A 22282-nucleotide genomic window follows, 5' to 3' on the forward strand; every position below is an offset into this window, starting at 1 on the left:
CCAACCAGTCCATTCTGAAGGAGATCAGCCCTGGGATTTTTTTTTGGAAGGAATGACGCTAAAGCTGAAACTCCAATACTTTGGCCACCTCATGCAAAGAGTTGACTCATTGGAAAAGACTCTGATTCTGGGAGGGATTGGGGGCAGGAGGAGAAGGGGACGACCGAGGATGAGATGGCTGGATGGCATCACTGACTCGATGGACATGAGTCTAAGTGAACTCCGGGAGTTGGTGATGGACAGGGAGGCCTGGCATGCTGCGATTCATGGGGTCGCAAAGAGTCGGACACGACTGAGTGACTGAACTGAACTGAATGGTTGTACAATTCAGTGGATAGCCAAAGAAAAACCCCACTGAATTGAATACTTCAAATGGGCAAGTTTTATGTTTTGTAAAATAAACCTCAGTAAAGTCACTTAAAAAAAGAAACATGTCATATCTGTGTATCTCTGGAGGAGTCTCCAAGTAATTAGAGTCTATTAAAGCTACATAGGAAGATTCAGAAATATATCCAGTTTTAAAGTTTGACTTTATCTTTGTGGTCAAGTCAGTTGCTTTACATCACTGGGTTTCAGCTTTCTCAAATAATATGAGATAAACACATTGTCTTGTCTAGAAGCAGGAACTGAAACACATTTCTTTTTCAATTAATACATGGTAGGAGTATTCCAGGTGAAGTGCAGAATACAACAAGGAAAGGACACTACTGGTAATGTGGTTTCAGCTGAAGTCTAGCTTTATTCTTTCTTCAAGGAAGTCAGTCACTGGCAAGTCTGAGTCCAGCTGGTGGCCGTCAGACACTTAATGTCCACTGCCTGCTGCTACTAGGGTGGGTGCGCTTGCCAGCAGAGGGGGCCTGGGTTGAACGTACCATCATCCACTACTCACTCCTTTTCCATAGTGTTGCTGTAGGGATGCACAGACAATGAGACTATACAATGACTGTGAACTTCTGCACAGGGCCTGATAGATAAGGAAGGAGTACTTTATAAATGGTAGCTATTAAAAAACAAAACAACTTATATGCTAGTTGACTAACAATGCTATGGTAGTTTCAGGTATATAGCAAGGTGATTCCATTATACATGTACCATTCTTCTTCTAATTCTTTTCCCATTAAGGTTATTACAAAATACTGAGCAGAGTTCCCTGTGTATACAATAGGTCCTTATTGGTTATCCATTTTAAATATGACAGCATGTGCACCCTTGCCCTCTAGCAACCATGTATTTGTTAGTTCCTTAAGTCTGTGAGTTTGTTTCTGCTTTGTAAATAAGTTCATTTGTATCATTTTAAGTGCTATCAACAATATTTCTCTTTCTCTCTTACTTTGCTCAGGATGATAGCTATTTGCTTACAGGACATAAAATACCAAATACACAATGAAATAAATTGATTACAAATATTATATAACCCATCTAGTAAGAAATTCTTACTGTACATGTTGCTTCCTCATCAAATGTATATGGGTAATTTACTGAGTGTTCTCCATGACGCGGTTGGGAAGGAGTAACTTTCAGTGGGCTCGTCCAACCTGAAAACAAAAATGTATGTGGTTTGGGTACATATATATGAAATATATACAAAGAAAATGCAACAGAAACTTATTTTTCCACCAGAACTGTTTTCTACTAGAAAGCTGAACTTAGGTGGTGTTTATTTTTCAATGGGTTATCTACAAACTTTTCTCACTGAGAACAGACCAGCTCTGAAATTTGTATTTTTGGATGATTATAATAGTGTACAATTATCTGATACTAATTATTGTAAGAGATCTCTTGGGTACTATTAGTCTGTATATGTGCATGTAGACATGCTGGAGATGGTGGTGACACAAAGAAGTTTACTATGTAGATAATTCAACCTCATGATAAGAGACTAGCAAATATAAAAGCTGCCTCCAACAAATATTTACTGCCCCATAAATGAAAGAGGATGAATATTTAAAGATGGAAAACAGGGTTCCTGGTTTTTAGGTGCTCATGAACGAATGGAAAAACAGACATGTCAAGTAGGTGATGTAGTATAATGTGCTAACTCTAATGATAGTTGAGCTCTGAGTGCTGAGGGAGTGCAGAGGAGGGACATCTAATCCAGCCAGATTGCAGGAAGTTAGGAACATCTTTCTGACACAAAGACCTGACTTCATTTGACAACTGATTACAACTCGGTTAACAATGGAAGTGGCGGAAGTAGAGTCATTCCAGACAGAGGAACAGTATGTGTGATGGCAGGCTAGACCTGCTGAACAATATCAAAACTCTTATGATAAATGACTGAAGGTTGGGTATAGCTACATGTTGAAACGGCAGCCAGTGAATGGTAGAAGATAAACGAAAGAGGTCAGCCAAAGTCAGGACATGAAAGTCTTGGACTTAACCTTCAGAGAGATGGCCATTAGAAAGTCCTTAATCAGAGAGATTGATAACTTTGCAAATTACTCTGGTTTGGACAGGAGACTAGCATAGGTGTAGATAATGGTTGTACCACAGAGATCCTTTTCCTACTGCATGGGGGCTTCTAATTTGGTCCTCTACTTTTTAGCTTGGGGCTTCCCTGGGAGTTCAGCTGGTAAAGAATCCACCTACAATGCAGGAGACCCTGGTTCAATTCCTGGGTCAGGAAGATCCCCTGCAGAAGAGACAGGCTACCCACTCCAGTATTCTTGGCCTTCCCTGGTGGCTCAGCTGGTAAAGAATCTACCTGCAATGCAGGAGACCTGGGTTCAATCCCTGGGTTGGGAAGATCCCCTGGAGAACAGAATGATTACCCCTTTAGTATTCTGGCCTGGAGAATTCCAAGGACTGTACAGTACATGGGGTTGCAGTCAGAAACGACTGAGCAACTTTCACTTTTAACTTTTCAACTGTTTACCTTTGCCCCATAAATTAATCTAACTTGGCAGACAATGAAACTAAAATGTTAAAATGTGGGGCTAGATGGACAGTACATAGATGTTTAAACATAGTTAGAGGGGTTTGGGATAACACAGGAGTACCATGGTTACCATGGATACCAATCTGGTGGAGCTCTATAAGAGAGGGCTGCAATTTTTAGGGCTTAATAACATATATACTTCCTGGCTAAGATGCCAGTGTGACCTCATGAATGATTTGACCCCCTCTGAGTCTTATTTTCCTCACCTTTAATGACTGCTGTCACAGTTGTAAAAACTAGAACTGTATTTAAAGGAACTGGCAAATTGGCATGAAGTTCACATCTTTATTAATTATCAATTAGGAACTGTAACACTATTAGTACCTACAGAAGCAATGCCATTTTCATAATGATGATGATGATTCAGTCAGTATTTCACCAAGGAACTCAGGACAGAATCTGAAAAGAGAAGTGGCGATGGAGGGCCGGAGAATCGGGACCCTTGGTGGACCCTGAAGGGAAGTCAGAGAGTAGCATGTGAGAAGGCCTTTAACAACACTGCTGACTGTGAAGGTGCAGCCGGCCATGTGAGAGGGCTCCAGGAGCACAGTGTGTCCCCTGGACATCAAAGAGCAAGGAAACGGGCGCCTCAGATGTCAGGGACTGAATTCTGCACAACTGGAATAAACCCCAAAGCAGATTTCCCCCAGACTCTCTAGACATAAACAAAGAGTACACCTTGATCGTGCATTCGTTGGATCTCAAACAAAGAACAGAGTGGCTTCTGACCCACAAACTTGTGAGTAATAAATGTGTTTCATTTAAAGCTGCTAAGTCTGTGGCAGTTTGTTACAGTGGCAAGAGAAATTAATACAGAGGCAGAGGCAAGAGGCCAAGAGGCAATGCTGATTTCCACAATCATTTCAGTTTTGAGAATGATAATTCTGTGACTCAGCGGGCCAAAGAAAATCCTCCAGAAGATTCTCATGCCAACAGCAGACATGTGGCACTTTTTGGTATCCTCTGATTTGAAGTCATTTTTACCAGATGCTTAGAAAAAAAACAAAAGAAAATAGAAAAATAAGAAAACTAAAATTTTGATTTTAAGCCAGAGTAGAAGTAAACAGTGGAGAAGGAAATGGCAACTCACTCTAGTATTCTTGCCTGAAGAATCCCAGGGACGGGGGAGCCTGGTGGGCTGCTGTCTATGGGACTGCACAGAGTTGGACACGACTGAAGCAACTTAGCAGCAGCAGCAGCAGCAGAAGTAAACAGGGCAATGAATTACGGCTACACTGTATTAATACCTCAGGGGCATCACACTTGCATCTAAGTGTGATGATGCCCTTTCTTTTACTGTTTCAGGATCTACTGCTGCACAACAAACACCTCCAAACCTGGTCATGTAAACAACCATTCATCATCTCCTGGGATTCTTAAGCTATGTGATATGGCATAGCTCCAACCGCTGGAAAGCTCCAAAATGACCTCACTCACATGGCTGGCAGGTTGGTGTTGACTATTAGCTATGAGCTAGGCTGGGCCTGAAGACCAGTGCCTGTTATTTTTTTCCTATGGATCTAGATTGGGTCTCTCACAAAATAGTGACTGAAACTTCAGGGGAAGAATTCCAAAAGGACCAATCTCAACGTGCAAGTACTTACCAAGCTTCCACTTGCATCACACTTGCTAATATCTTATTGGTGAAAGCCACTCACGTGTCCAAGACCAAAGTCAAGGTGAGAAGGAAACAGACCTCATTTCATGGTAAGAGAGGCAGCAAGCACACATCAGAAGGGGGTAAGTTGCCAAAAGAACTTTTGGGAACAGCTATTACACTCTCCTTCAAAACCCACAGTCTCACTTCACCACTTTCATACCAAATACATATCTAAGTCTTTTGTCAAGGAAAGCACTACAGTATTTCCTCATTTATTAGATATTTAACATGTTCAAAATTGTGATTTTTTTTTTCATTGAATGGGTTTTCTGTGTAACCCAAAATTATGAGTCTGGAAGAGTTTATCATGAACACTATTCTCCTATAGGCTTTATTTTTATTATAAAGTATTTCTATAATACGCTGCCTTTAAGGAAACCAAAACATTACAAGAAAGATTTGAGGGCTATTCTATGTATTTTTAAAATTCATGTGTTATCTGTCCTCTAATGGTTATACTAGGTCTTTAAAATATATATATATATATATATATATACACACATATAATACCTTTTGTAAGTTATTTTCTGTAAATTTTCTCTCTCAATATAGCAAAAGGTAGGTGAATTTCAAATATAGCAAAAGGCAGGTGAATTTCAAAGAACCAAATTTAGGTTTAGTTTTTTTTTTGTTTGTTTGTTTTTACTATTTTTCTATTCTCTATTCTATTTCTATAAACCAAACATTTGACCTTCCAACTATATGATGCAAATATTGACAGACTTGAAGGGAGAAACAGCTGTACAATAATAGCTGAAGACTTTAGAACTCTACTTTCAATAATGAATAGAACAGCCAAGCAAAGATCAGTAAGGAAATAGAGGACGTGAACAATACTTTGGCCCGGCAGACATATACAGACCACTCTGACCAACAGGACACCCACGCAGAGCACACATTTTGCTCCGGTGCATGTGGAACCTTCTCTAGCCTATACTGTAGGTGACAAAGCAAGTCTCGGTGAATTTAAAGGGACCAAAAGCATGCGAACTATACTTTCTGATCACAACCAGAAAACAATGAAATGAAATAGAATTAAAAATTGATATATGAAAATTAAACACCACACCCCTAAAAAACCGATGGGTCAAAGAAGAAATAACACGGGAAATTAAAAATTATCTTAAGACATATGAAAACAAAAATACAATGGAAGTTATGGGATTCAACAAAGGTAATGCTAAGAGGAAAACTTATAGGTATATAAACATTTATATTAAAAAAGAAATAGATCTCAAATCAACTACTTCCACTTACACCTTAAAAAAACTATCAAAAGAAGAAACTAAACCCAAAGCCAGATGAAAACAAACTAATAAAGATTAAGTCAGAGATAGAATAGATAATAGAAAAATAATATGGAAAATCAATGAAAGCAAGAGTTGATTCTTGAAAAAAATCAGCAAAATTGATAAGCATTTAGCTGGGCTGACTCAGAGAAAAAGAAAGAAGACTTAGATAACTAAAATTACAAATGAAAGAGGGGAACATCAGACAGCTGATGTTTGTTGGAGGAGGTCATTGAGAGGCTGTGACCACCCACTGGCCCATGAGCTGAACTCAGGCAATCCAAGGCTCCTAGTCCCCTCCCCTGTCCATAGAATGCATGTTCTGTCCACTGTTTGCACAGTTGGAGCTGTTTCAACGATACAGCGCAGAGACTAGAATATGGTTGTTGAGGCCACAGTGTACATGATTGAGCCCTGTCAAGTCTTCTATGTAGGCTTTAAGATTCTGGCAGGCAGGTGTGGAGATCTACTCATCTTGAGGCACCTATGACAAGCACCATAAATAATTTCTCTGTTCATTTAACCTGCCACCCACCCATCTGGGCTGTCTGCCTCTTCCTCTTTGCCCTTGAGTAAAGGTTCAGTTCTGTATTTCACCTGAGGAACTCCTGAGATTTTGAACCAACAATTTTATAGAAATAAAAAGGATTATAAGAAAGTACTATCAACAGTTGCATACCAAATAACTTTACAATATGCATGGAATGGACAAATTTCCTAAAAACACGTGACCTACCAAGACTGAATCATAAGGAAACAGAAAACATAAACAGATCTGTACTGTATACTTTTCTCATATGAGGTACGGATAGTAGTCAAATTCAGAGACAGAAAGTAAACTGCTAGCAGGTGAGAATGGGGACAGTAAGGAGTTGTGTTCAATGGACATAGATTTCAGTTCTGCAAGATGAAAAGCTATGAAGATCAACAGTTGTGATGGTTGTACAATAATACATTTAATACTGATAAACTACACACTTAGAAACGGTTAAGATGGTGATTATCGAGGGAAGTCTTGTGTACCCCAAATTCATGGTGCAGCTCTTACTAACAATATGATGATATTTGGAGGTGGGGCCTTTGGGAAGTAATTAGGTTTGGATAAGGCTATGAAGGTGTGGCTCCCATGACAGGATGGAACCAGGTACGAAAAAACAACTGAACAAAGTTAGACATCTAGATGAGGTTAAAATAGGATAAAAAATCAGCAATATAACCTTTCAGGATCTTGCTTTGATGTCTAAGAAAGCCCACTGGAATGTGATATAATTAATTCTGATAAGATATCCTTGTTTATCAGAATGTATGAGAAATTGTATATATTAGGTTGGCTAAAATCTGAAAGTACTTATTATTTATAATTAATGATTATTTCCAGAATCCACAACATCGTTGAAAACATAGGACAAATTATATTGAATGCAATCCCTAAACTTTGATTGCTCTTTGAACTGTTAGAAGCCAGTAACAGCTACTATTAATTAAATGCTTTACTAGGTTCCATGAATTTTGCTATGTCCTTTGCCTATCTTTAGTTAATTCAATTCATACAATTTTATAAGAAAATTTACATACAAAGGAACTGAAAATTCTGAACTTTGCTTAACTTTCTAACATCTAACAAATGTTGTTGTTTCATTCCTTTCTGTCAGATATTTTTACATGAATAACATTAAATAGCCCTTGCAATTATTTTATGAAGTATAACTAGTATATCAATTTTACAAATAAGGATACACAGGTACAGAGTTGAGCAATGGTTCCTGGGTCATAGTGCAAGTAAGCTTTCTGCCAGCATTTGAGTGCAGATAGTCGGACGGGGAGCCTGGTATGCTGCTGTCTATGGGGTCGCACAGAGTCGGACACGACGGTAGCGACTTAGCAGCAGCAGCAGCAGCAGCAGTCTGACTCTAGAGCCTATCTTTTGAATTCTATTGTATTGATCTAAGCAGTGACATAGAGGCTAGATGAGCTCTACGCTTGGTTCTCAGTGCACATCTGTTAACCCTGTGTTAGTCATAGGTTAGCCTTAACAAATTATTCCTTCAACCTCTAATGTACTGGAATGTTTTTGACAGTACACTCTTCGAAAAAGTCACCTCCCCAAAAATCAACAATAATGTTCTTAAAAATTACACTAGGCTGTGATTTTCTGTTTACAAGCAAAGTGACATACTTGTCTAAAATAGGACAATGAAAAATAATTTTGATTCCTTTAAAGAAGTGTCCTTGACAACGACTATTTTAATTATACATTAAAACATTAGCAAAAGACTGAACTCAAGCTCCTTTCTTGACAGAGAATTGGGCCACTAGTGCAGAATCAGTGAAAATGTACTAAGGCTGTGAGATTGACATGAACTCATCAGTGGTTCTTTCGGTGTGAAGTGCATTTGCTTCTTGTAATATTTTATTACCCTAGATGGTATTTCCAATGAATTATAAAAAAATAATTGACCTCCCTGGTGGTTTAGTGGTAAAGAATTGTGGGTTCAATCTCTGGTTGGGAAGATCTGCTGGAGAAGGTAATGGCAACCCGTGCTAGTATTCTTGTCTGGGATATCCTATGGACCGAGGGACCTGGTGGGCTTTAGTCCATGGGGTTGTAGAGTCAAACATGACCAAGTGATTGAACAACAACAAAAATAATTCTTTCTTAAAAAAGGTACTGAACTTCGTATGCATTATTTGCATGAAAATTCCAAACTAAGGAATGTCCCCAAGCCCACCTGCTGAGGCCACAACTGTAGTGCACATTACAAGTGTTAACTATTATCCTGCACTTCTCTCTCACTAAAGGGCTCTTATCTCATTTAAAAGTAGGCATCCAGAGGGAGTAGCTTGGGACCACTCTGTGTGGGGCTTTGCACTGCTACTACCTTTCGCCTTTACCCTTATTCCCTTCCCGGTCCCAAGTGCCTATGGCTTTTCTTTATGGAGGAGTGGCAGGAATTGTTGAGTTCCCACTGCCCCGAAAAATGGTGATGTCACAGTTTCTCCACACAGCCTCCCTAGGCCTCTGGTCTGTGGTTGGGTCCTCCAGAGGAGCAGGGAAGTGGGCGCAGCCCCGGAAGGCTAGCGCAGGCTCAGCATCTCTTGCTACAGCACCTGGCCTTTTCCTTTCCCAGACGCTCAAACGTGTTAATCTCTTTTCACTCCCTGCCTGTGAGACACATTCCATACAGGAACACTGCCTGTGGTTTTTCTCTGAAAGCGTTTCTCAGCACTTCTGGACCAGGCTTGTGCCACTCTCTGGGGGTCTTACAGAGAACCCATAAGGTGCAGCTGTCAGTAACTGTCATCAATTCTGCCTCCAGGGCTGTCGTCGAGTAATTTATGCAGGGGTTGCCTCTCTTCAGCTCTGGTTCTTACCAGACCCTCAAATTTACTTTCCACTACTTTCTCACTGCATTTCAGCCCGTGTAAACTTTTTGATAATCATCAGCAAATTTATTTCTTCCAAGGGAGACAGATAAGGTGGCATGATATGCAATTATCAGAATTAAATATATTCCTTTGTGGCAAAATTAGGTTATCTGTATGTTTAGAATAAGTTATCTAATATACACGTTGTGTTTGTCACTTACACCAATGAATGCAATTTTGAAAACCACTTTTTTTACAAACAGGTTTATAAAAAGCTTATCATTCTTACTACATTTTCCTTACAGTCTGTAATTTAAAAATAAGAATTCCTTAATTGGTTCTTTACAATTTTATGTAAAATGAACTGCTAAGTACTGAACGAATCTTAGATCCATGCTCTTCTGTCATCTGAAAGTTTTAAAAATTACAAAGCCCATATCATTTCATTTACCTCCAAGTCTTGCTCTGATGGAAATGTCTGGTACTGCCCTGGAATTCCATCTTCTGTCCTGTTTCAGTTCTTCCAATAAAATTGTTTTCCTTTTTAATGTCGTCTGAAATCCTGTGTCTGGCCTGGGAACTCGATGTTGAGGTTTCACATCGCTGAAATCTACTAGGCTTGGTATGGTCCTGCCAACGCCAGGCTTTAGGTCAGCATCACCACCAGGACTCAAAAACCCTGAACAGGCATCATGTAAGGGTACATCATCCCGAAGTGGAAATAATGGATAATCTGGCCCATACGGTGGGGGATATGGATAGTGTAAATGACAGTCTGGCAGGCCTGAAGGGGGATAAGGGTGAAATTTAAGAAAAGTAGGGTTGCATTTCTTCTCCATTCTGCCACAGTCATGTCTGTCCTCAACTCCTTTCACAAAAGGCATGTTCAGTTTTCTTAAGAGAGCACAGTAGTGGGGGTAATCTATGTTCTCAACAGCCTTTGCTCTTGAAAGGAAGGATCCTTCAGAGATACTTATCTTTCCAGGTATAAGCTGTGAATATGTATCCATGGCTTCTCACTTTAAAATTGTGGATTGACAGTATATTAATTGTTTCTGATGGCTTCTTTCTCTTTAAAAAAACTATTATATTTTTAATCACTGAGGACTGGTTAAACTAATAGAGTTATTGATTTGGCTTTCTCAATGCCAATAGAGTAGGGTTTTTTTTAAGGCAAATATTTTTTCTCCACTAAAGTAAAGGACCAGCACAGAAAAAAATAAAAAACAGAGCCCATGTTGCTTGGCAACAGTTAGAACTCTAACCCACTGTATCACTATTTACAGCATAATTTAATTCTTAGGTAACACACTGTATCACTATATACATTATAATGTAATTCTTAGGAAAAACAATTAAACAGACTTGTTAGTAAAACCTCCATGATAGTTTCTTCAGCACTGCTCAGGAAAACTGTGCTCATTTATTTTTCAATTCTTCCATAAGTTGATATTTTATGAGCAAATGATATTCAGTAAAGGGTATAAATAGAGCAGTTAATGAAGAGGCAGTATATATTTTTAAGCATTCTCTCATATATTTTAAGTATTTTACCTCATAGATATAATAAACTACAAAACATGCTACCTATACAAATGTAAATTAAAAAGAAGTGCAAAAAATGAACACATATTACACTACAGTTAAATCAATATATCTAATTTTTAAAGAAACTTTAAATTTATAATCAAAGCATGGGTTTATCATCTTTTACATGTCCTACATTAGCCTTACTTACCTTTCTTCTACTATGATGGACACAGTAAGAGCAATGAGGTTCTTAAACTCATTTCGCACCAGCTATTAGCTCAATGCAAAAAAAAAAAAAAAAGACATCATCAATACACTGTTCATTTAATAGCTCATTTCAACTAGGTAACTTGGTCTTGCACAAAAACAGCTATCAAAGGACTTCCAGACAGTAGAATTTGGGCATGAAACTCACACTATCCTTATTGGAATAAAAAATGCAAATACAAATGACAGACCTACTTCTGATTTTCAGCAATCAGCTTTCATCTTTAGAATCACACCACATATTAACTAAGATTTCCAATATTCATATTCTCAGGTTGAATGTTAGGAATTTACATAGCAGACTAAGGCAGGAGGGACTGGTGAATTGAAGCAAATTCTTGAAGACAGAAAATAGAGATTCCAGGATTTTTCATGGCGTGATAGTCTTCTCTACCCTTTATTTACTAGAGGTCCACAGTCCAAGGTCATTTGCTAAAAATCATGTTGTGCAGGTTGATTTGCTTATAAAAATTAAAAAAAGCCTTAGTGGAATACATACCCAAACACAGTGATTTATTGAGTATTATTCACTGAAATTTGTTTTCTAGGTATGCTCAAACAAGAGGAAGACCTTGACCAAAATGCTGGTTGGATCTAAATCATCCAGGTCTCTGTTTACTAAGATATGCCTAGACAGGTAAAATTCAATTTAGGAGTTTATACAGATTAGCAAGCATTTCTAAAGAAGTGAATCTACTCAGTGGAATAAACTGCACTGCATACATTTAACCTATTAACACCTGCATAAATATAGCCAGAAAATCCAGGGAATATGCAGAAATTTCAATTCCCTTTGCTAATAAGAACCAAGGACGTCTTCAGAAGTAGTCCTTAAGAAATGTCTCCATCGTGGTCCTGGTCCTGGTCTCAAATGAACTCTTCACTCCTTTTTCACTAGATGTTTCCTTTTCAAAAGTGTATGACTTCTGGAATGCTTACATTATACCAGGAACTAGCCCAGTAGTTGAAGTTAAAATATTTGCAGAACAGACACAATCCTAGCTCTTTTGATACAGTATGTAAAGCAGTCTAGCTGAAAGACAGCAAGGGGTCTACCTGTGGGGCAACAAAGATACACCCGAAGGTATCACTACTGGATCACTCTACCAAATAAGAGTGGAGGCTAGGCTGTCAGTTTGAGATTCCTCCCGTGCAATGGACACGGAGATGGCTTTCAGTCCATTCTAGTTCACTCATACCTTCCTCCTATACATGGTTATTAGGCATTATGTCTTCAGTTGCTTAAACTCCATTCATCCAAGTGTTTGAGTTAATTGCGTATTTGCTTCTATTGTAACTCCGCTCATGTTAAGTAAATCCTTTCTGCTGCAGAAATGCAGACGACTCTAACTTGTTCTGGCTATAAACGACAACCCACTTAGGGGCGACAGGTGGTTTTATGCATCTTTTTAAACTCAGGTGATAACGTTGCATGTGGTCAATTCCATATAAGGTTGTTTCCCCGTTCTTCCCACCCAGGCTCTTCCGGGGGCTTAGGGTCCACTTCCACTCTCGCCTGCTGTGTGGGGCCAGTACATCTGAGGGTAGCAGCAGCCAAGGTCGGGAGAAGCAGGCAGCCCTCTAGGGCTGCACCAGCACTCGCTTCCCGGACACTCACTCCGCAGGCCGAGTCTGGCCTCGACACTCAGATTCAGCCAGGCAGTCTCTCGGCCCACGGACGCCCGCGAACTGCGAGGCCCACGACTCTTCTCTGGCTCCAGAACCTTCCATAGGTCACCTACGCAATTCAGATTCCCTGAGCTGCTGCGACGTCCCGAAGACGAACATCGAGACCCTCCACGCCGTCGGGCAGACGAGGCCCAGTGGCCTAACCTACCTGCCAAGCCCCGCCCCCGCCCTGCCGGAAACGACCGCCCTCTTTCCGGCCATCCTTCCGGCCCGCATTCCTTCAGCTTCCGTCGGGCGGGTGTGCGCGCGCCGCCTAACGACCTTCTGGGCCGACGGTCGGCAGGCGGCGGCGGCGTGTGAATGGAGGCCTCGGCCCCGGGCCGGGCGCGGCGGGGCTGGCGGCGGGCCCGGGCCGCGGACTCCCCGCTCTCCCGGGCCGCGGTGGTCCTGGTGGTCTCCGCGCTGGTGCTCTGGGCGCCCCCGTCAGGTGAGGCGGCGGCGGGCGGCGCGGGGCCGCAGCTCCCGGAGATTTTTGTGTGTCACACGTGCGCCCTCTGATGGGAAAGCCTGTATCACAGGTCTCGCCCATATGTAATAAGATGTAAGTGCTCAGGAACCAAGGACTTGTCACATTTATGTGTAGATGGGCAAGGTTATTGAAACACCCACCGCTCAAGGCTTGAAGTCAGATGGGCTGTTAATAACCCCCTAATCAGCCCACGCCTCCTTTCCCAGCTTTTCACGATGTTCTGCGCTCTGGATTTTAAGTATATTTCAAAACCAGCAGACATCCTGCGGCTTTGTCACTTCCCGTGGACCTGGAGCTCCATCTGTTGGTTTTAGCTATAAAGTACAAAGCCTGGGATTTTAAAGTTTTGATATTTTGGTGTCGCCATTTGTTTCCTGCTTTGTATCCAGAAATCCGAGATACTTCTTCACGTTTTCAAAATACAGTTAAGATATTGAAGGGAGACCTTAATTAAACGGTCGTCATTTAACCAGAAAGGTTTTGGCTGCGTTATTTTGCGTTCAAGTTTTAGACTTTTTAGAAATATTTAATAACGTTTCAACCAGAATTGAATCATAGAAATGATAAAAGAGGTGTGTTTAGATAAAAGTTGTGGAGATAAGGGGTGATGAAAAAAGAATCCCACCAAGAATTTGAGTGAGGAAGGGCTGCATACGTAGGCAGGGATAGGAGGAGAATGGAAAGAAATGGAGTGAGTAGATGTTACAAAATAGGCCAGAGTCTTGGCGTTAGGTGTCCAAAGGTCATTGCAATAGCCAATAGCCTTTAGTTCCTTCTGTAGAAGGATGCTTCCTGACCATGGCCCATGATCTTATATTAGTACTAGATACGACTGTGTGTGTTTGTGTGTCTTTTGATCCAAGAACAAGATCAGGCTTGAGGGTAGAAGACATAAAATAAGAAGGCTGTATCTTAATATGTAAGGTATGAATAGTGAAGGCAACGTTTATGTAGCATTTTATAGTTTGTACAATAGTCCATTAGTTCCGGCAATAAATCTAGAATTTAATCTCACTTTACAGACGAGAAAACTGAAGCTCCTGGAGTTTTAAGTGAGTTTCCAAACACTCATTAGTGGAAACTGGGATTTAAATCCAGGTCATCTGACTTTGAATACCATATTCTTCTTTGTGCTATACCCACTCTCTTGTTAACAACAAAGAGGACTTAGGTCCAAGTTATATTGCATTTTTTTGTTGTTCTCCCACTTGTTCTGTGCACACACCTGTGTCCATCACATTTGCTTGTTCAAGGATAACTGAACAATATCATATTTAATGGCTATTTAATATTTGCTGTGTGCGAGGTACAGTGCCTGGTACAGATTTTTTTTTTCTTAAGCTTTTATTTACTTGCTGGTTTTTGCAGAGTCAAAGCATAACTTACAAAGACCCTCCTAGTATCACCCAGCTTCCTCTTCTGCTTCCCATTCCTGTCTTCTCCAGATTTAACAAACTTACTTTTTATTCTGGTTTCATTGAAATATAATTGATATACAGCATTGTATAATTTTAAGGTGTACAACATAATGAGAAAAATTGTTTTCTTGTGTTTAAAACTTCAGATTTATTCTCAATGGTTCATATATAACTCAGCAGTGTTAATTACATTACTCATATATTTATCATAATTTATATTATTGTATGGCATATTACATCCCAAGCACTTACTTATAACTGGAAATTTGCACCTTTTGACTGCCACCTACCGAATGGGAGAAGATATTTGCAAAGAATATATATGATAAGGGATTAATATCCAGAAAATACAAGCAACTTGTACAATGCAACATCAAAAAATGAACAGCCTGATTAGAAAAAAGGCAGAGGGTCTAATAGACATTTTCCAAGGAAGAGATGCAGATGGCCAGTACGCATGTGAAAAGATGCTCGACATCACTAATCACCAGGGAAATGCAAGCCAGAAACAGAATGAGATTTCACATCACACTTGTCAGAATGGCTGTGATCAGAAAGGCAATGAATAAGTGTTTGAGAGGATGTGGAGAGGGGAATCCTGTGCATTCTTGGTAGGAATGTAAATTTGATGTAGCCACCATGGAAAACAGTATGGAGGGTCCTCAGAAAATTAAAAATAGAACTACCATATGACCCAACAGTATCCCTCCTAGGTGTTTATCTGAAGAAAAGAAAAACACTAATTAGAAAAGGTACATGAACCCCTGTGTTCATTGCAGCACCGCTTAATAGCCAAGATATGGGAACAACGTAAGAGCCCATCAACAGATGAATGGATAATGAAGATATATGTACATACAGTAAACTCTTAGCCATAAAAAAATGAGGAAATCTTACCATCTGTGAGCAACATGGATTTTGGCCTAGATAGTATTATATGCTAAGTGAAATAAGCCTGACAGAGAAAGACTAACACTGCATGATTTCACTTCTATATGGAATCTTAAAAAAAAAAAAAAAACCCAAATGAACAGACATCAAAACATAAAAAGTTGCAGATGGAAAACAAACAGATGTTTGCCAGATGGGAGGAAAGAAATAGGTGAGGGAGATTAAGTGGTATGAAATTCTAGTTGCAAAATATATGAGCCACGAGGAGTATAGGCAATAGTACGTGGTATCTTTGTATGGTGATTTATCATAACTAGGCTTACCATGGTGATCATTTTTAAATCTATACAGACATCAAATCACTATGTGTATAACAGGAACTAGCATAGTGTTGTGGATTAATTATATTTCAAAAACAAACTCATGGAAAAAGAGATCAGATTTGTGGTTACCAAAGGAAAGGGAGTGGGCAGAATAGGATGAAGGCAGCCAAAAGATACCAATTCTTGATAAGTCGACACAAACATTGATCCTACTCTTGAGCTTATAGTGAAATAAGGAAAATTATATCTATGCATGAAGAACTGTGATACAGTGTAGAGTGAGTTGCAGATGATGTACGAAAGAGATAAGAATGAGGAAGGCAAACAGAAGGTTTGAGGGAGGAAGGACTTATGATGTGCATCTTGAAGGGTGGGGATTTGGATTTTTAAAAATGGGAGTATTCTAAGTGGATGTAGAAAAAGTTGGAGCTGAGATAAATAGGGGAAGTGGTGGGTATGTTAATTTCACTGGAGCTGGAACAGGTACCAGCTGTCAGATGTTGATTTATGGCTTCCCTTAAACAAACATCAAATATTGTAAGGCAGTGTGCTATTTGAATGTTTTGAAATTTCTGGTGAACCAGACTCTTGATTATTTCTTTTTTTTTTTTGATAGTTGGATATTTGGATCGATTACCAAGAAATGCTCACTTGCCCCAAGATTCAGTGAAAATAGTGGGATCGCCAAATATTCCAGGTATTAATAAATTATCAGTAAGTGTAAGAAAGTAAATGGCATTTGTTTTAAATTTTGTCAATCTTTTGCCAAAAACTAATGTTCCCTATATTGTTGTCTCCTATGGCCCTTTTCCTTCTGTGGAAATGGATTAAAGTTGTTTCTGCAGAGTTAGATTCATATAGTCCAATTCTGTTTGCTGTAACTGCTTAAAAGTACAAAAATAAATTATTTCTAAAAGTTATCTAATTAAAGTTGCCTACAGTGTTTTTGCTTGTATAATAAACATAATATTAGGTGTATGCAGTTCTTATGCTAAATTTTTTTTAAAAATGAGATCTATATATCATAAAGATTTTGGATTAATAAGACTTTACAGTAGTAACATGAGATATAGCATCTATAACTTTTTTGTATTTTTTTAACTGAGGTAAATCCACATGCTTTAAACTTCCTTATATAAAGTATCCAATCGAGTAGTTTTTAGTGTATTGACCAGATTGTGAAATCATCAGCACTATGATATTTCACAACATTTTCATCACTGTAAAAAAAAAAAAACAACACCACCATACCCATTAAATAGTCACAATCTAGCCCCTGGAAACCACTAATCTACTTTCTGCCTCCATGAATTTGCCCATTCTGGACATTCCGTTTAAGTGCAATCACTCTGTGTGATGTGTCTGGCTTCTTTCACTTATAATGGTGTTTTCAAGGTTCATTTATATTATATAATGTATTAGTATTTCACTTATGGCTGAATAATATTCCACTGAATGGATATACTACAATTGTGTATCCATCAACTGATGGATATTTAGGAAGTTTCCACTTTTGACTGTTTTGAATAATGCTGTTATGAACATTTCTGGACAAGGTTCTATGTGAACATATGTTTTCAATTCTCTTGGGTATGTACCTCAGAGTAAAGTTGCTGGGACATATGGTAACTCTCTGTTTAACATTTTGAGGAACTTCCAAACTATTTTTCAAAGAGCCTGAACTATTGTATTTTGACACCAGAAATTTGTGAGGATTCAAATTTCCCAGCATCCAAATTAATGTTGATTATTGTCCAAATTTTAAAATTGTAGCCATCCTAGTGTGTGTGAAGTGGATTCTCATTGTGGTTTTTATTTGCATTTCCATATTTAACTAATAATGTGGAACCTCTCTTCATGTGATTATTGACCACTTGGATAGCTTCTTTACGGAAATGCCTTTTCAAGTCCTTTGCCCATTTTTTAATGTGGTTGTCTATTATGTTATTGAGATGGAAGAGTGTTTTTTAAAAATATGTTCTGGATACTAGAGCATTATCAAATATTCTGTTCTGTGGATTGTGTTTTCACTTTTTAATAGTGCTTTTAAAAGTACACATTTTAAACTTTGATAAAATCTGATTTCTACTTTTTCTTTGGTACTAGTGCTTCTGGAGTCATGTATCAGAAATAATTGCTAAATCAACAGCCATAAAGTGTTATTGCTCCATTTCCTTAAAAGAATTTTACAGTTTTAGTGCTTATATTTAGGCCTTTGATCTATTTTGAATTGGATTTTGCATATGGTATGTAGCAGAAGTCAAATTTCATTCTTTTGCATGTGGATATTCATTTGTTCCAGCACCGTTTGTTTAAGAAACTTTTCCTTCTTTACTGAATGTCTTGATGCCCTTGTTGAACAGTTTGCCATAGATGTATGTTTTTTTATGGACTCTAAATTTTTTTTCCTATGGTTTTACATCTGTCTTTATGCCAGTACCATGCATACTGTCTTAATTTCTGTTGCTTTATAGTAAGTTTTGAAATTATCAAGTGTGAGTACTGCAGGTTTTCTCTTTATCAAGATTGATTTGGTTCCTTCGGGTCCCTTGAAATTCCATGTTATTCTAGAATCAGCTTTATAAGTTTTGGGGAAAAAAACCCATTGGGATTTTAATAGGGATTTCATTGAAACTGTAGATCAATTTTGGGAGTATTATCACCTTAACACTATAGTTTTCCAATTCATGAACATGGAATGTCTTTGTTCATGGAATTCTCCAGGCCAGAATACTGGAGTGGGTAGCCTTTCCCTTCTCCAGGGGTCTTCCCAACCCAGGGGTCTTCCCAACCCAGGGATCAAACCCGGGTCTCCTACATTGCAGGAGAATTCTTTACCAGCTGAGCCACACGGGAAGCCCTAGGGAAGCCCTAGGTGTTCTTTACTTTCCCTCAATGATGTTTCACAGTTTTCAGTGTATGTTTTGTACTACTTTTGTTAAATTTATCCCTGAAGTTTTTTTTGTGTTACTGTAAATAGAATGTTTTTCTCAATTTAGTGTTTTGATTGCTCAATGCTGTTGTATAGAATTGTATATAATTGAGATTTGCAAATTGATATGGTATCCTTCATCTTGCGGAATCATTTATTAGCTCTATTTTTAACAGGAGGTAGGGGGAGTTTTTTTAAAATTGTATGCATATAATATCATGTGATCTGCAAATTGAGGTAGTTTTATTTCTTCCTTTACAATCTGAATGCCTTTTTTTCCCTTGCCAGTTGTTTTAGGTAGAACCTCCAGTTCAGTATTGCTGTTAACAGATAACCCTTTGTTCCTGAACTTGGAGGGCTGGGAAAGGCTTTAGTTTTAACTATTAAGTACTATGTTAGCAGTAAATTTTTGTAGATGCCCTTGATCAGATTAAGAAAGTTCCCTTCTGTTGCAAGAGAACTGTTCCTAGTGATTCGGCTAGTAAAAACCCGCCACTAGTTCAGTCCCTGTGTTGAGAAGATTCCCCGGGAGAAGAAAATGGCAACCTGCTGCAGTATTCTTGTCTGGAAAATTCCATAGACAGAGGAGCCTGGCGGGCTACCGTCCATGGGGTTGCAAAGAGTCAGACATTACTGAGTGCCCATGAATGCACTCAGTTTGTTGACTGCTTTTATTGTGAAGGGGTGTTGGATTCAGTCAGATGCTTTTATCCATATACTATGATAATCATGTGGTTTTCGTCCATTATAATGATATAATAAGGTATTGCATTGATTGATTTCTGTAGTTTGAACTACAAAGTTTTTAGCTTTGCATTTCTGGAATAAATCTGAGTTGATTATTATGCATAACCCTTTTTCTGGCTGCTGGGTTTGGTATTTTGAGGATTATTATGTACATATTTTTCAGGAAAAGTGGTCTGTAGCTTTCTTTGTCTGATTTTGGTTTTAGAGCAGTAATGGCTTCATAAAATGAATTGGGTTGTGTTTTGGGTATGTTCCTTCCTCTTCTGTTTTTTTTTTTGGAAGTTTGTGAAGTATTCATTCTACTTTACTTGTTTGGCAGTATTCACAAGTGAATTCAACTGATACTGGACTTCTTGAAGGAAGTTTTAGGTCTATTCAGACTTGCTGTTTCATTATGGTTTCTGATGAAATGTAAGCTACTTTATAGAGGGTCAAATGTATGTAGTGAGTTGCTTCTCTCTTGCTGGTTTCAAGATTCTTTGTTTTTGGATTTTCACAGTAGATTATGATGTGTCTAAGGTGTGGATCTCTTTAATTTATGCTGCTGCTGCTGCTACTGCTGCTAAGTCACTTCAGTCGTGTCCGACTCTGTGCGATCCCATAGATAGCAGCCCACCAGGCTCTGCCCTCCTTGGGATTCTCCAGGCAAGAACACTGGAGTGGGTTGCCATTTCCTTCTCCAATGCATGAAAGTGAAAAGTGAAAGTGAAGTTGCTCAGTTGTGTCCGACTCTTCGTGACCCCATGGACTGCAGCCCACCAGGCTCCTCCGTCCATGGGATTTTCCAGGCAAGAGTACTGGAGTGGGTTGCCAATTCTTTGATGTGTAGATTGTTTTTCATCAGTTCGGTAAAGTGCTATTATTTCTGTCCTTTTCTCTCCATTATTCCATGGGACTTTCATGTATGTGTGTATATATGTGTGTGTGTGTGTGTGTGTGTGTATACATATGTATATACACTAACATGTTTGATGGTGTCCCAGAGGTCTCTGAAAACTGTTTGTTTTTATCAGTTTATTGTTCTGTCTCTCAGATTTCCTGTCTCTCACACTGATATATCATAAAGTTTGCTGATTTTTCTCTCCTGTCTGCTCAGATCTGCTGTTTATTCTTTATTGTCAATTTGCAGTTGCTATTGTATGTTTTAATCCAGAATTTCTCTTTTTAAGATAATCTCTATTCTATTATTGATATTTTCTATTTGGAGAGACATCATTTTCATACCTTTTTAAAGCCATGATGTTCTTTGATCATATTTAAAATAATTGATTTAAAGTCTTTGTCCAGTAGCTTCAAACTTTGGCTTTCCTGAGAGAGTAGCTTCAAACTTTGGCTTTCCTGAGAGACAGTTTCTATTGATTGCTTTTTTTTTTTTTTTTTGCCTGTGACTATGCTTCCTTAGTTTATTACATGACTCATATTTTTAGTTGAAAACTGGATTTTTATAGGTAATATTATGTAGTACTCTGGAAATCCAGTTCTTCTTCCTTACTAGGTATTTTTATAGTTGCTGTTTGTTGCACAGGCATACTCAGAGATATTGCAGGTTTGGTTACAGATCATCACAATAAAGTGAGTATCACAATAAAGCAAAGCACATGAATTTTTTTGGTTTACCAGTGTATGTAAAAGTTATATTTACGCTGTACTATAGTCTGCCAAGTGTACAATGATAGCATTTGGTAAAAAATCAGTATATGTACCTTAAATAAAAAATACTTTATCCTTCTCCTGGGTATATATCTGGGGAAAATCATAATTTGAAAAGCTATATGCACCTCAGTGTTCATGTATCCTTTGCTGTTAAGTAGCAGCACTATTTACAATAGCCAGGACACAAAAGCAACTTAAGTGTGTATCAAAAGAGAAATGGATTTAAAAAAACATGGTACATATATACAATGGAATATTACTTAGCCATAAAAAATGCTGTTTGCAGCAACATATATGGACCTATGAAAAGTAAGTTAAGTAAGTAAGTCAGACACAGAAATATAAGTATCACATTATATTGTGGAGCCAAAAGAAGGGTATAGATGAGCTTACAAAATTGAAGCAGAGTCACAGATGTAGAAAACAAACTTATGGTTACCAGGGGATAAGGGCAGAAGGTATAAATTGGGAGATTGGGATTGACATATGGACATGACTATAAAAATTCCACAGATAGAGGGCCGTGGCAGGCTGCAGTCAATGGGGTTGCAACGATTTGGACGTGGCTGAATGTGCACACATGTACACATATAAAATAGAAAACTAGTAAGAGCCTGTGCTGTGCTGTGCTCAGTCGCGTCTGACTCTGTGGGATCCTATGGACTGTAGCCCACCAGGCTTCTCTATTCCTGGGATTCTCCAGGCTAGAGTATCCTACCCTCCTCCAGGGGATCTTCCCGACCTAGGAAATGAACCCAGGTCTCCTGCACTGCTGGCGGATTCTTTCCTGCTGAGCCACCAAAGTGAAGTGAAGTGGCTCAGACGTGCCTGACTCTTTGTGACCCCATGGACTGTGAGGCCTCTGAGGCTCCTCCGTCCATGGGGTTTTCCAGGCAAGAATACTGGAGTGGGTTGCCATTTCCTTCTCCAGGGGATCTTCTCAACCCAGGGATTGAACCAGGGTCTCCCGCATTGCAGGCAGATGCTTTACTATATGAGCCACCAGGGAACCGAGAAGTGAAAGTCGCTCAGTCCTGTCTGACTCTTTGCGACCCCATGGGCTATACAGTCCAGGGAGTTCTCCAGGCCAGAATACTGCAGTGGGTATCC

The 22282-nt window shown here is 39.0% G+C and overlaps 2 protein-coding genes across 6 annotated transcripts in view; one reads left to right on the top strand and one right to left on the bottom strand.

Moving 5' to 3' along the window:
- Window positions 1-10092, bottom strand: part of SPMIP7 (sperm microtubule inner protein 7) — a 63363-nt gene extending 53271 nt beyond the window's left edge. The window contains exons 1-2 of the mRNA XM_070292394.1: window positions 9705-10092; window positions 1438-1535 (exon numbers count right to left, since the gene is read on the bottom strand). Of these exons, the coding sequence (XP_070148495.1) occupies window positions 1438-1535; window positions 9705-10092 (486 nt within the window). The remainder of the gene's footprint in view (window positions 1-1437; window positions 1536-9704) is intronic.
- Window positions 10093-12941: 2849 nt separating this feature from the next.
- The window catches only part of ZPBP (zona pellucida binding protein), a 129003-nt gene continuing 119662 nt past the window's right edge, over window positions 12942-22282 (top strand). For all 5 annotated transcript variants that reach the window (XM_069587326.1, XM_069587325.1, XM_069587328.1 and 2 more), the window contains exons 1-2: window positions 12942-13166; window positions 16457-16537. In XM_069587326.1, the coding sequence (XP_069443427.1) occupies window positions 13040-13166; window positions 16457-16537 (208 nt within the window). In that variant the 5' untranslated portion in view covers window positions 12942-13039. The remainder of the gene's footprint in view (window positions 13167-16456; window positions 16538-22282) is intronic.

The sequence above is a fragment of the Ovis canadensis genome, chromosome 4, assembly GCF_042477335.2.
Source record: "Ovis canadensis isolate MfBH-ARS-UI-01 breed Bighorn chromosome 4, ARS-UI_OviCan_v2, whole genome shotgun sequence".
NCBI lineage: Eukaryota > Metazoa > Chordata > Mammalia > Artiodactyla > Bovidae > Ovis > Ovis canadensis.